This window comes from Micrasema longulum, unplaced genomic scaffold, assembly GCF_059751315.1.
Source record: "Micrasema longulum isolate JH-2025_06_02 unplaced genomic scaffold, ASM5975131v1 h1tg001317l, whole genome shotgun sequence".
In the NCBI taxonomy this organism is placed as follows: Eukaryota; Metazoa; Arthropoda; class Insecta; order Trichoptera; family Brachycentridae; genus Micrasema; species Micrasema longulum.
Genome location: NW_028278504.1, coordinates 475,721 through 492,233, shown reverse-complemented (window position 1 = coordinate 492,233; position 16,513 = coordinate 475,721). Strand labels below are relative to the sequence as shown.

The 16,513-nt window shown below is 31.9% G+C and overlaps 1 protein-coding gene across 4 annotated transcripts in view; it reads right to left on the bottom strand.

Annotated features, from left to right (window-relative positions):
• numb (NUMB endocytic adaptor protein) overlaps positions 1-16,513 on the bottom strand; it is a 65,128-nt gene that overhangs the window by 14,908 nt on the left and 33,707 nt on the right. For 2 of the 4 annotated variants that reach the window (XM_088234996.1, XM_088234997.1), the window contains exon 2: positions 6,503-6,644. The exons of the other annotated variants lie outside the window; for them this stretch is intronic. In XM_088234996.1, coding sequence (XP_088091122.1) covers positions 6,503-6,571 — 69 coding nt within the window. In that variant the 5' untranslated portion in view covers positions 6,572-6,644. The remainder of the gene's footprint in view (positions 1-6,502; positions 6,645-16,513) is intronic. 4 annotated transcript variants of the gene reach the window in all.

Sequence of the window (16,513 nt, the reverse complement as noted above, 5' to 3'; positions counted from 1 at the left end):
ATTTTTTTAACTTAAGCTAGCCGGACCGAAGGGGGAGATTCGAATCCCCCATAGACCGATTTTAATTCAATAACTCGAGTATTATTTAAGCTATTTGCCCTATATTTTTTGAGATCGTAAAATAACAGAAAGAAGCATTTTCCTGTTTTTGTTTTTAAATTGTTTAATATTAAAACAAAAAAATACGTAAATAATACAAGTGTCAATTTCACTTTATGTACATTAGCATTCGGCAAACTAACAAAAATGTATAAAATACACGAATGAGTAAAAATATGTGTAATAAATTATTGCATGATCATAAACACTTCCAACTTTTTATTCTCGTGACGCCATATACCAGTAGGCGCTGGGGTCGTTTGGTCCCCCTTTCGGATCATGTGTAATTTTTGTATACTCAGTGAGGAAAAGGTTAATGAAATATTATGCGTTTGAATGTAGTTCTAATAAAAAATTATGTAATATTTTCATTTCGGGATTAATAAATAAAACATGTGTATTTATTGCAAAAATAGCTGTACATCTTTATGCTTATGATATCACATCTGCACAGTTTACGCGCTGAAGTTTCTTTCTTTATCTTATCAGAGTAAATACACATCTCGCGTAAGCACGACTGAGTCCTATATAATCCTCGACATACAAGCCTAATCCTCGGCAATGCGACACGCGGCAATTCCTCGTGGCACTGTCGCATAAACCTGTTTAGTTTACTCAGAGTTATAATTATCTAAGACATTATCGCACATTTTAAAAACATTTCTCATTTATTTGACATTCGCAGAAAAAATATGTAAGAAAATTTATATTACTATGTATTTACATTTGTCTAAAAAAAATATGATGTTATACAGAAATCCATTGACATCAATGGCATATAATTGAATAGACACATTACAGGGGCATAATAGATGGCATTTCAATTTGTAGGTAGTTTCCTTCCTTACATCTCTCTCACATCAATATTTGCATGCAATAAGGGAATTTGCTATTTCTTTTTTTCAATTGTGGAGTTATGGACAAAATCTAAAAAGTAGCTCTTCGTTGGTTTGGATATGTTAGGATATGTAGGAAATGGACAGTTAAAGGACGGCTAAAAAGATTTACGATGTGAATGTCGATGGATGCAGAAATAGAGGAAGACCGAGTAAGACATAGTATGACCAAATCCAACAAATATTTGAAGATGGACATGTCAAAAGTCGAAATAATCAACCCGCGTGCATGAGAAGATGTATGAATATAGGAGGAAGCGAGATCTGTATGCAAAGACAGAGTGATATGGCGCTCTATCCTCTATGGTTTGTTTGTGTATAAGAACTATAAAAATTGATAAATTGTTTTCAGACACTGCCTAATAGATTGAATAATTCAGCCAGATGAATCTCACCCACGTGGATAAAGGTTTCAACTCTTTTGCTTCACAAAAGTCAACAGATGGAAGAGTTAAGGAAATGTGGATGTTTAAATAGGCAGAATGGTGAATGTTACAGTGTGTAAAGTAGCCACATAAACCAGCCAATGACAGGTCATAAGCCCTGTAAATTCGTAGATTTCCATAACTCCTTCCATTATTTATTAAAAAATATTTTTAATTTTGACATAAATACAGTAAATTTCTATTTATACGGATCAATGAATGCCAGATTTTATTTATTTTGAAATAATACAATGAATTGGAAATACATTAAAAACTTACTTAAACATGTCCAGCAAAAGCAAATTAAATTAAAAACATTTTATACTAGCGGACCCGACAGACGTTGTACTGCCCGAACGTTGGCTCGCCTGCTATTACCTTGGAAAAAGACTTTTCACTGATAAATAGGTACCTAGGTAGTTGTTTATGGTTGAATTCCGTAACTAAAAATTATTTATATTCAAATATTAAATTTAAGTAGGTACCTAGGTACGAGTTTATGGTTGAATTCCAAAACATGAAATAATTAATTTTCAAATACGGAATTATTTTTGCAAATGTCAAAAACGGCTCTTCTCACCAACAGGGGTGCACTTTATTCATGAATGCGATTTTCAAAGAAGTATTGAATGTCAGTTAATAGTATTTTAGTATTACCAAATAATCCAGTAAAAAGACGTTAATGGGAAAAAATTATAAGGAATTTTAAGGAAAGAATCTGATTAGGATCCATAAAAAGCGAATGTTGTTTGTTAAAATTCAAAAACAAACTTTTTATAAACACAAAAAAACAACATCCTTCCAATTTTTGTATATGCATTCTCGTCGAATGCAAGCCGGGTAGGTCGATGAAAAAACGGTTTATGCTTCTAACTTTTTTTTTACAGATTCGATTGAAAACTTTAATCTACAAACACGCGCAGCGCAAAGATCTACATTTCGCTGAAAACCACACGTAAATCGGTTAAGCCGTTTAGGAGGAGTTCAGTGACATCACATGTACAGAAGAATTATATATATTAAGATAAAGAACATTTACGTTTGGAATAATATATCAAATTACTTACCCAACAAATATAATATAAATAATTTTATAAGGAAAAATAGTTACTGTCTCATATGAGAAAAACTATATTTTATTTCATATGTTACAAGGTCACGAATGTAGTAGGAATTCGTAATTTTCGTAAATATTTACGCGATCAATTCAATGTTATTTGCCCCATAATCCAGGACCTAACTAGATCATTTATAGGAGTTATGTTTCTGATTTTAGCCGCTGTGAAAAATCTGTTTCGACATATTCGTAAAAATATGTCGTTTGCATATGAAGTGATTTATTAATAATATTTTATTTAAACACATTAAATAAAACACTGTCAAAGGCATAGATTAATTTTTTTCTTCTACAGATTTAACTGAAGAGGCGCAAGTAAATTTATTAAGTACTAGCGATAAGATAAAAAATAAAGCCTTAATAATTTAAACTGTTTAAATACGAATATTTGATCACTTAATACATTTTAGGTACATTTGCGAATACATTAATTTCACTTATCATTTTGCTTCAAAAAACGTTTACTTAAATATTACAATTTAAGAATTTAATGAATTTACAGTTATTGTAAAAAATTCCTACTTATTTTAAAACATTTTTAAATACGAGATAGTAATTAGATCCCCTTCATTCTTTTTTTTATTTACGTAAATATGTACTTATAAAAATAAATATTAAAAAATCTTTTTTTTTTAATGTAATTTATTTTTAAATCAAATAATTAGAAAAGACGTGCATTGCCTACATAACCTCACTTTAACGACGTTTAATTTTTGTAATAAACATTTTTACTGAGGGCGTATTCGACATTTTTGTCCACGTGAAGAGTATTATAATAATCTTAGATAAGAACGTAAAATTTTATTACTTAATAGTTTTGTAGGCTTGTTGGACGTCTTACATTCAAGGAATCTCAGAACTTTTACTGTTCTCAAAACTCGTATGCGACCAACTCAGGCAACGCTACTTTATATTAACACATCTAGTAGTAATTATTATATTCAATCGCCTATGCAGAGAAAACTTAGCAATGAATTCAGCTCTACTGATATAATTTGCTGTTCAATACATTTATTTTTAATGCTTTCATTAAGTTTTGTCTCAGTGCTTGGCCATGGTAGCGAGCGTTTGCGGCGCGGCGCGCGCGCTGCAAACTCAAACGTAAACAAGTGTAGTGCCCATAGTGAGCGCGCGGGCGCGGCAAAGCGTCGCGCCGCAAACGCCGCCACTATGGCCAAGCACGCAGAGTCCTATCATCGTTTTTTAGGTTTTATTATTTTTATTTATTTAATTATTTTGAATAGTATTCGACAAAAATATCGACTTGTGCGAAAGGAGTGGCATTTTACACGATAAATATTGAATATCTACAGCCGACCCTGTCTTAATACCATAGAAATCTGAGTAAACAGTGTATTTTTGTAGTTGATTATTTCCAAACCTCCGCATAATATTCACGTATTAAAATTGCGCAAAAGCGTCACGGCGAATGAACATAGCAATATGAACAAGTAACAGGTTTACTGTAAGCTCCGACGTCCAAAAGTCAGTATTTGTATTTACTATTGGCGATAGACATCAACGCGTGGGTTTACCGTTGTCAAATAAAAAACCGATCAAATCGCCAATCATTATTGATGAGTATAGTGTTTTTGGAATTTACTCGGGCTCAGTTGGTTGATAAAAATAACAAGATTTTTAAACATTTATTTTTTTATGAAAATGGGACTTCATTCAGTTCAGATTTTTAAACTATTACGCAACCGGGCCGAGTTTTTTTAACATACTCTATAAACGCTTATTCATAAAAAATATTGTTTTGCGTATAATCGATCATTTGGGTAATATAATCAGAATATTAGGTATTATTTAATTTTATAAGTTTGTTCAAAATGACCGCAAAGCTAGCACAAAAGTTGAGAAGCTACTCGTATTACACAAAAAATAAATACGTTAATAGATTATTTTTATAAATGACATTTTTTCAAAACAATTATCTAATTCCCTACCATCAAACATTAAACCGGCTTTCTACACAACTAATAATATAGGAACATTGTTAAAAAATCACAAAGACGAAGTCCATAAATATAATAAATCCCCAGATTTATATATTTATGGACTTCGTCTTCCAATATACCAATTAAATTGTAATGATTGCGATTCGATCTACATGGGAAAAACTAAAAGGAACTTTAATATTAATATTTAATATAATAAGAAAACAATAATTAATAACCAAATAAACAATATTTCTTTTAGTCCTCTCCTGTCTAACTTCGAAAATAATGATATCAAATTACCACCCGTGTAAGGAAAAAACGACTTGATTTATTGGGTCCACGTGTAGTATTTAGTGAACATGATAAAAATAAAAAAAGGAATCAATTCACTAGTTGCGTAAACCTTGACGAAGAAGCTTGTTTGCTTTGAAACCGGTCGGTGGAAAAAAAATAACAAAAAATTAGTGGTTAAAAACAAAGTTGTTTTATTTGTTTTATGTTAATAGCATTTATGACAGCGCTATATTTGGGGTATAAGGTATTACGGATACCCCAAAAGGAGAATATCGCGAAGCGACTCGAGTTTGAAACACAAAATAATCACAAAACCATTTAAAAGTAAAAATCAAATTCGATACATTTGAAGTGTTAAAAGTAGAGCACCTAAAATAAATGATCCAGCAAATAAAATTGATTATCAAGCAAACAAGTTTCTAGGGGCTTTTAAGAACGTGTGAATAATCCTAAAAAACAGTAAAAACTTTTCAAGTAAACTTTCATAAGCGTCCAATATATTTATATATTCACGATCACAGCTAAAGTATGCATCTGCAGTTTGCAGTCCCGCTTATTACTGCAACTCATATGATCTTGAACGAGTACAAAGAAAGTTTTTAAGATACATTCAATTTAAATTAGGTCTACTTGTGTAAGAAATAAATTTTAATCCCTGATGACTAATTTAAACGTACCATTACTAACAAGCGGGAAAATAAATGACCTCTTATTTATGTATAAATTATTGAATTGTAAAATAGATTGTCCAGAACTGTTAACTTTAATAAACTTTCGTATTCCCCATAGACCAACAAGACTACATTTTTTGTTTTACAGTCATCATCATTGTACTAATTATTCATTGAATTCACCAATTATTCGCATGCAGCGCCTTACAAATCGATACAATGATGATTTAGATTTATTTTATACCACGCCGCTGATGATAAAGCCCTGTGTTTTGAAAAAGAATTAACATTTAAAAATTCAAATAATAATGGTTAGCTCTTCACTTTTTTTTAAACTCTTTACTCTTGTGTGTATAATATTTTTTTAAATTTATTGTTGTTTAGTATTAATATTTATATAAACCATGATGTAGACTTTTTAACTTTCCGTTTAAAGCACTTTCTTTTTCTTTTTTTCTCTTTTTTTTCTTCGCTTCCTGTTTTTTAAAACTGCCATTTTCTTTAATTTACCTTTCTTTTATATATGTAAATATTTATATTTGTTACAGATGTAGTATTTCTTTTTTTATATATAAATACTGTTTAACATTGTAAACTTTTCTGAATATTTATGTACATCAATATTTATGTACATACTGTTTGTTCACCCAATAAAATAAATACATAGTTATAGTTCCAAAAACAATCCATATATTATTTATTGTACTGCGTAATATAAATAATATAATTATTGTAGAATTGTACAAATAGCGTTTGCATTTTGTGTAGAAATACCGTTTTCAAAATAATTGAGTTTACGAGATAATAAAATCGAAAAAATGTAAAATAAACAGTCATCCTTGTATACTTTGATTACTGATTAATTTATTTGAATCTTGATCAAATTAACACTCGGGGTTAGCACAAAGTTCTCCGCTTCGGAAAGGGCTTCCGAGTTCCGAGTCCCCCACTGGGATAAAGGACAATGGCCTCAGTTCCCACGGCTAACACCGCATCCGTGAGAACTAAACGGAACTGCGAACTACCCTCCAAACATTCTAGTATAAGTAGTAAGTACCCTCTGGAAGGCGGCAGGCCCCACGCGCCCCTGGAGGGGCTCATGCGGAGCCGAGGGATGATTCCCCATTCTTCTTCTTCTCCTGATCTGCCCCTCGTCAGCTAGCCATAACTATTATTGCACTTAACACAATCACTCGCGACTGAAATGGAAGCGATTTATTTAGCGACCGCGAAAGCTGGGGAGGCGCTTTCGCAAGTCACAGGGGAAAGGGAGTTGGGAGAATGTGCTTTCGGAAAGAGGAAGGCTTCGCGAAATCGAGGTGGTGCCACATTAAAGAAAAATAGGAAAAAGAAACGGTGTCGAATTGGTTTTAATTACGTCGTAGTAGGTGTTCAATTAGTAAATTGAACAATAAAATAAAATTAAAAAATATAATTACGTTGTATGAAATTGTTCACAATATTATTAAGCATAATATTGTGTATTTTTAATTTTTAAATGTAGGTACTTGATGATTTGTTCAAAAAAAATTAAACTTTGTAAAGTTAATAATTAATATCTCTGTGGCTTGTGCCAATGTCAGACTTGATATTTTTCTTACATACATTATGTAGAGGGGTCGATATCAATTAAAACATAAATATTTTTATTTATTTATTATTTATTACCAACGATAACCTCCGTGGAAAAAGCAAATGTTATAAATTATTCTTTTCTCACTTGAGTTTCTTATGTATTTATTTTTTTGTCACATTTAATGTTTATTTTTTTTGCAAAATGTATGAATACTTAATTGGTCTTTTTATATTAGAAAATCGTTGTTTTTAATACTTTTCATGTATGACTATGTTTTCTGAATAAAATATATATTTATTTATTTTTTAATAAATATATACATAGTATATAATTACCTATACATACATATGTGGTAAAGTTTTCTATTAAAATAAGCTATAAAAAAATCGTTAAATAAATCATCATCATTCCCTATCCGCACCTAATGGTGCATAGGGCACTGCATTGGTACACCAATCGCAGCGTATCTTGAGCTTTATTGTAGGATGATCAGACTTACGCTTCAGGTACCAGTCAAGGTATTATTAAATATTCTAGTGTAAAAACACCATTTTCAATAAATATTTCTAATCAACCATGCCGGGAACCAAACCTGAGACCTCTTACATGGTAGGCAAACACGCCGAACATTGCGCTACGAGGTTGAATAAATACTCCCGTTACGATTTACGGCATTGGCCCTTTAATATTCAAACCGCAGATTTATACAATCACTTTGTAAAGCGCTATACAAGTTATCCATAATAATAATAATAATTCGTTACATCCATAATACGAACTTATAATAACATTTAATTTTATACAAAAAAATACGAAGAACGTATTTTTTTAAATTGATTTGAAATATTTCGAAGTTTTAAATTTTTTTTTTATCTTCGGGTAACTCATTGTACACTTTTAAACCCTTGTACACTGAGTCTCAAGACTCTGCTTTTTTCCTTGTTTGTAATCATATCTTTTTTATACACGCCCAAGTGGCTTTTATAGGCGTACATCGACAAACGGTGCACACCTACTTCGTATTGCAGTTGACAGATAGCATTTAAATTATGCACTTTCAAGAGATTAAAAATAAACACAACTTGTTCGGAAGAGTTTTTTGTTATATAAATTAAGTATTGCACACGAAGAAAAAAATAGATTTATCATTCAGCAACGATTTGAAGGTAACTATAAGTCAAACCGAAACGCAAAGTAAGTCATGTTAAATGCTCGTATCAGAAACATAATATAAAATTTAAAAAATAAAAGATCGGAGCAAAATTTCAAGAATATAAACTACTGAAATCATACCTAACAAATCGGAAGCTATATACTTACATAAATGAAAAACAAAGTTAAATACAAACGGTTCATTTTGGAGTACCACAAGGATCTATTTTAGGTTCACTATTATATACTCGTACTTTATTTATTTATGACTTATAACTATAATATTAAAGGAAAAATTATTATGTATGCTGACGACATTGGACTATTCTATAAAAATGAAACTGACGTACTAACAGACAATGACATAAACAAAGACGTAACTATATTGACTAAATGGACAAACACAAACTTACTTGCACTTGATAAAAAAAAAATAATATCAATTTTGAATCTAGAAAAAAATATCATAAAATAGATGCTTACATAAATGGTGAACGGCGAATTGAAAGCCAACATGATAAATAGATAGGACTAACAATAGACAAAAAATTGGCATAGACAATACATATCGATAATTTAATTAGTAAATCACAACATTATCGAATATTTTTTTTTCAAAATCAAAATCTTTGTTCCAAAAACGGAAAAAATTCTAATGTATGAAGCCTATGTAAAAACTAAAATAAGCTATATGAAACTACTATGGGAAACAAGAAATCAAAATGACATATATTGACTACAAAGACAGCAAAATAAACTATTTAAACAAACTAAACAATTAAATATAACTGAACGATTTTAACTAGAATCCTTAAAATGTATTCATAAATTAGCCACTGATGTAATTGTAGACGAAGAACCAAAACTTTAAAAAATATAGTAAACATGGACACAACACGAGAATATCAGAACAATATCATACACAACATTCTAAAACGAGACAAGGACAGTCGAGACGAATAAACGAGGTACTGAAATTATACAATAAACTACCAGACAAAACTAAACAAAAGACTCGGACAACCTTTACAAAAGATGTTAAAAATGCTATCAGTAACACTAGAATATGAATTTAAAAAAGAAAAATATTTTGTTAAATCAATGTAATCTATAGAGGATCATAAATAAATAAATTTCAAATAAAAAAACGCAAAGCAGTGTTCTTTATTCGAGGAATCAAAGATCCATTAAGTACAGTGTTGTAAAACTAGTTAACGCATTACCTACAATCATTATTATTTTTACTTTATAAATGAATACAAATTTTACATAATCATCATTGATAAAATGAACCTGACTTATTTTTGTTTCGTGAATATATTATATTGCATGATATATTCTTATATTTAAAGTAGCAAATATGTTTATATCGTTTAATGGAAACCAGTTGCTTCACGTAATTCAAAATCCATTATTAAAATCTTACTAATTATATAAATGTTGGATAAAGCCAGAAAATAAACCTTCTTTACAAAAACTGAAATACAAAAACCGACTGTTGAATACAATTGCCAATAGATTCGAGCAGACAAAGAACCTCGTTATAAAACTAGAAATAATACAGGAAAATAAATAAAAACAACGCGGCGGTCTACGAGACCGCAGCCGACCGGAGGGTGGGTGGTGGGTAGTGAGTAGCATAACCAGTTATAATAACCGAATCTTAACTACATCAGTAATCGTATGGCCGATTAAGAAATCATCATTCAAAGATTGAATAATTTTAAACGTAAATAAGAAACAGTCTGTCAACAAAAAACGAATGAAAAATAAGCGATTATAATTCAAAGACGCTGCTAAAATGGATTTTATACCTTGTGGACAAGGCACAATAAAAATGACATAGGGTGGATCGGTGGTTTGTTTTTTTATTTTACTTATTTGTTTAGTAACAGGCTAGTACACCACGAGGAAGACGTGTCTTCACTCGATTTCTTTTTGCGAGATTCATATCCGAGAGTAGCCCTAAATAAATAAAAATAATATAATAAAAAACAATCCACCCATATTTTCACATGGCTTGTGGATTTGTGCGACCGGTATGCAATCGGCCTAGTGACATAAAATAACATATTACAACAGAGACGGAAAACATTTTAGAGAAGAGAATATAGAAGGCTAGGCATCCGCAGGGCTTATGACTTGTCATTTATTAGTCATCTTTACACACTAGGTAACATTCACCATTCTGCCTATATTTAAACACCCATATTCCTTCAATTCTTCCATATGTTGATGTCTGTGAAGCTGAAGAGCTGAAACCTTTATTGATGGGGGTGAGATTCATCTGATTGAATTATTTCACCCGCATACTGGGCTACGCTTAAAAACATTTTTATATAGGTCGTAACCGCCCTGTAGATGCCTAAACTTCTATGAACAGCTCCCTGGGGGATTGAATCCAGTTCTTTTCTACAAATATTTGGACAAACTCAAAACAATACTGGACATAAAATAGTTTGAATGATCCTTAAAAAGACAGATAATTAGAAAAATCGGGACTTTAAAAATACTTGCCGAAATGAAACAGCACTTAATTCGTCTTTGGAAGATATTACTTAAAACCCGAAAAATTACTTAACCACCGTCCCTTGATAACCGACTATTTTATATTATTCATAACCTGAAAATTATACGAATTATTCGATAATTTCTATCGTAAACAATAGTATTTTGACAGCTATTTTGTCCATAACCGATTATCAACAGATCGATATGTTATTCTCATGACCGATTATTTAATAAATCGGTTAAGCGCCTCGCTAGCGGTGGTCGTGCAGTTAAGGGGGGTAGAGCGGGGGAGGAGAAACTTGCGGACCCGTCCTTGAGAACCGGTTCCTCGGTCATCTCACCAAGAGGCAGTGAGAAACTTTGTATCAACACCAGAAAATATTATATTCTCATGATGCGATTCAAAAACCATCGACAAATATTGTACAGAACCCATTCGCTGACTCGACCCGGATTTTCTAGCGAGTCGGAGCAAGTACACAGGCATGAGTCGTCCCTTCGTATCTTCATATCATATTTCAATAGCCCGTTGTATATTTTTCTCTTTGTGATATATGTGTATCATGGTTTACATTGTATAAATGATTTGAAATAAATTAAACAAAAATAGTGTTAAACAAAAAAGGGAAAATGTTGCAGACTACGGATCGGGAGTTCATAAGTTCAAACCCCGCTCTACTACAACCTGTTTCCTATTTTTTTTAGCACGATTTCTTACGACTAAATGAAAATGGCTCCAAAATTTTAATATTTGTGTAAATCATAAAAACGACTTTAAAATAAATATACATATTAAATATTTTAATTCGGTGTGGTCAGTATATACTTATGTCTAGGTCATATTTTAAAAACCTTGTTAGCACCTACCAACTTAAGGAAAACTAATAAATAAAATTAAGTTTTTGTTAGGTCCTGAAAGAAGGATGAAATGAATGAACGCGGTTGAAATGCAATCTCTTAGACGAATCCGTGGAAAATCGTATGACAGGGTCACGAATGATGAAATCTGGCTAAAACGTAAATCGGAAACAGATAAGTAAAATTGATAAGATTTACACGCCTGTCTTATGGCAAAACGATGCATCCCAAAAAAGCTCGAATTGAGATAATCGCCTTTAAAATGTTTTACGGCATTTGAATCAGAACTTTTCTATTGTTACGTTGCCAATGAGGAAGTTCAGTGGTTTTTTTCAATTTTTTTATTTGTTAATAGACTGTTAAACTAAATCAATTTTTTTTTTTTTAATTTTTACATATAGTATTATCAGCGCTACGATTTTTTTAAGTTTTGTATTTCTGAAACAACTCCGCGTGTGACGTCAGAGGTTCATTTCCGCTTATTCTAATTCGGTTCTTCCTATTGGTCCAGAAGCGACAAGCAGACCGGAAATCTTCCATAGCTCTCAGATCATAGGTTGATTCACATGAACCAGTGACGTCATTTAAAGTAGCGCGTTTTTATCAAAATATTTTTTATTATTTTTTCTGTACATTTTCAAGAAACTTTGCGGTACAATTTAATGCTCTTATTTTTACCCCGCGTAAGAAAACATTTTTTGTATCCAATTTTCCGTAGGGCTGAAGTTCCTCATTGTCTAGGAAACGTTATAAAAAATAATCTTAAATACCTATGATAGATCTCCGAGAGTAAAATATTATGAGCCGAATTACGGTAAAACGATGATCAGATTGGCGCGCAGTAAGATGGTGTGACCACGTTGAACCGACGAATAAAATAATAGTAAAACAGATATATTATGGGAATCAATAGTTATATAGGATGAGGGTGGCCAAGAAAGACGTGGCATGATCAGATAAACCAAAATATCTGTCTGGTCATGTAGAAAGCTGGCACAATAGAAGGGCAGGATGCATGAACGTGAAAAAAGCTAGGAATAAGTCAGGATAAACGTGTGACGTTCCATCCTATCTGCCTACCTCTATGGTGAAATGGCGTGATGGTAATAGTAGTAAAAAATATTCGTGCAAAATTTTTCACCGATTCAACATTTTACCGTTAAATTACTTGATTCCGTAAATAATTTCGATATTACAAACGATCACCTAATTAATTACAAAATATCGCCAGTTTATTTTTCGCACTACAGGTCAAGAGACCCGATTACTTTTAAAAAAAGTAATTTATCAATATAATGATTATGGCCCATGAGGCTTGAGAAAATGACGTAATTGACTATTGTGATCCCCTAACGAGTAGCCATTTTTTTGGCCAGTGCTCAACACCTTTTGTTACATCCGATAAATAAATAAAAAACGGAAATTAAGCACATTAAAATATTCTCCTTCTTTAAACATTCAATAAATACGAGATCAATATTTCGTTTTATTCCTTTGCAAGTAATGACACAATTACTTAACTTGAATATTAATTAAAATTAAATTCAATACTGCTAAGAATCACTTTCGTAAAGCGTCCTTCACATATTATACTACGTAAATAGCGCTGTATATATTTATAATAATCATATAATATTTCCCCAGAACACATTAAATGCAGAAGATTTTTCGCCATAGTTCATTGATTTATTATTATATATGTCTTAAGCCAATAACAAGGGATACATGAAGAAACATATACAGGGTGTTATTTAAACCCTGTCACATCCGAAACCACAATGATCAGTATGGGCAAGAAGACAAATTAGCATATTTAAAAAAATTTAGAAGAAAGAAAATTTTCAATGATAAAACATTTGAAAAAACAAATGGTTGCTTACTTCTGCAGGGGAGAAGTGAGGGGAGCGCGGCGCGGTATCAGACTCCCCCCCTCCTCGTTTCTCCCCTGCAGAAGTAAACAACCATTTGCTTTTTTTGATATTTTATTTTTTTAAATGTTATTCGTTCTAAAAAAATATTTTAATATGCCAATATGTCTTTTCGCTTATACTGATCATCGTGGTTTCGGATGTGACAGGGTTTAATGAACATCCTGTGTAGAAGAAATTGAACAAAAATAACATAAAACTATATAGCAAAGACAAACAAATGTAAAAAAAATAATGGTATACGTGTTTGATTTATATCATTAATTGTAGTGCTTTCACACTTTTAGTTACGCAGACAGACGTTAGATTATAGTCTAAGCTTATAACCGAGTTGCACAGTTTAAACCCGCCCTGTGCCAGCGGGTACCCTGCAAGACATCGGACCCTCCCACTATATACAATATATTCATAAACACGATAAACATATAAGACTTCAAGCTAAACCATGCCAATCCATCTTCATCTCACACTGTTTTAGTGGCGAAGAGATCTACGAAAAGCCGGAAGATCTATCCCAAAGAATTCCAAGTTATGTGCCGAATTGACTAATCTACACATTCCCGGACATTGGGGCATAAAAACAAAAGTTGCTCTTGGAAGATTGAATAAATATCAGATGTTGACTTCTTGTGACATGGTTGGGGGCCTCCGTAGTGTAGTGGTCAAGACGCTTGACTCACAGACGGAAGGTTCCGGGTTCGATTCCCGGTGAGAACACAAAAAAAAATAAATGTGATTTTTCTCAAGCCTGGGTGTTCTGTGATGCAATTCACCACTGTAATTGGGCCTCCGGGCCTGTTGTGGTGCAAAAATAAAATGAAAATTAAAAAATTAAAAAAATGAAAAATGAAACATGAAAAGAAATTGATTGCAACATAGATGGGACATCTCCGATAGCATTAGGTATTTTGAAAATGCATATAAGGTCCATCTCAGTTCTACGTTTCTCCAATGAAGACAGATAAAGAGATTGCTCTATTTCAACATAGGAAAAATTCATCATCATCATTCCCTTGCCGCACCTAATGGTGCATAGGGCACTGCATTGGTGCCGAAATCACAGCGTATCTTGATCATTTTTTTACATGAAGGTAAGATGATCAGTCTTCCGCCTCAGGTGCCAGTCCAGGGACTATGAAATATTATATTGTAAAAACATCTTTTACACCACGAGGCCGACCAAATAATTCCATACAACCGTGACACTTTTCTTAGAAAACGGTGTTGGACAGACTCGATATGGTCAATATGAGTCCTGTAGAACTAATAACCATCGTTCCGAAACCCAAAGTTACGTGAAAGAACACCTAACGTACATAAACTTGGACTAGTGAAAGTACGTTTTATGTTTGTAAACTGAACTAAGTATTCATCACGGTTCCAAATACACGTGCTAATAACGAGCTCAATATTCGTAAATTTATACCTCGTTTAAACAACAAAACGCACGCCAAGCCCATACGATTTTTCATGTTGAATAAAACTGGCCAGCAATATTTTTACTCGTATTATACGTTTAGTCTCGGGCGTCTCGGCTTGTCCTTGGATTGGCATTTGGAATGGACAGTTATTGGAATATGTTAATGCGAAACAGAGCCAGTTTGCTGATTACAATATTAAAATAATAGACAAACAAAAACGACATTAGCCATTGTGAATTTTCCCAAAGAGAAATCGCAGACCGTTCACCCCGCCTTAACGCGGTTAAGTGCGAAATTTATTGAAATTAAAAATTATTACCGGTTTAAAACAATACATACAATATGTACAGAGATAAATAATAACACGTTTTCTACACTTTATGAGTAGTATTTATGTACCTAGGCAACCAGCGTGGCTTTTAAAGAAGCGAAGAAAGTATGTCGTATGTCGTGCGTCGTGCCTTTTGCTACCGCAATTGCCTAGTGTCTGTCTACCCCGTGATTTACTAAAAAAAATGGGGTCAGCGATTCTAAATCTAATTTCGCTGTGCGTTTTTTTCGCGGCACTTATATTTTATAAATTTAACTGCTAAAAAGACTGTGGTAAATAATTCCTTTGCGCGCGGTGATGTAACATCGTGTTACCACAAGCAAAAGACGGAATATTCTAAAGCTCAGACCTACAGTTTAATATTTTTTGTCAGTCTTTTTAAAAAAAAAAATAATAATTTAAATTTCATTGATAAACCCTTACGGGTTACATACATTTAACAAAATATTTTTACTTTTAAAATTCACATTCTACTGTTAATGATAATATTTTTAACATCTTTTGTAAAGGTTGTCTGAGTCTTTTGTTTAGTTTGGTCTGGTAGTTTATTGTATAATTTCAGTCCATGGTTTATTAGTCTCGATTGTCCTTTTCTCGTTTTAAAAGGTTGTATATGATATTTTTTAAATAAAATTTGTATAAACTTAAGTTATAATAAAAAAATTAATAGTATTTATATTACTTTTTCCTTCTATGTTGCCGGATTTCCCGGAAAGTGTTAAGAAAGGAAAATATTGTTAAAATCTTTATTGATACCCGAATTTTCCAATATAATGCTATTCCCGATTTGTTAAAATAGTATTATTTTTATTTATTTAAAACTTCAAGTAAAAAGAAAAAGTATTTTAGCGGACTTATTGCTAAAAGCAATATCTTCCAGCCAACCAAAAAACAGACTTTCAAAATTTCGTACTTAAAAACCATATATGTATATCAAAAGATCAAAACCATAAAAATGTATGTTAAAATAAGAAAAAACCTAATTAATTAAAAATAACAGCTGTTTTTTTAATTGGGAGATAGGGCTTGCACATATTAAAATTAATAAATTAATAAAAAGTACGTTATGTTATAGATATTAAATTATGAGGAATGTGGGATCAGATAATGAGTTCGGAAAGAGAAAGAGGAACCGAGGAAAGAAAAAGGGATAAAAATATTTATTTAAGAAAAAATAAAAAGCAGTAGAAACTCGAAGAGTTAAGGATTCTGGGGATATATAATAATGACATGTTGACATTTTAATCCATTTAGTCTGATGGATTAATAACCGATTTCACCGCTATAGCGA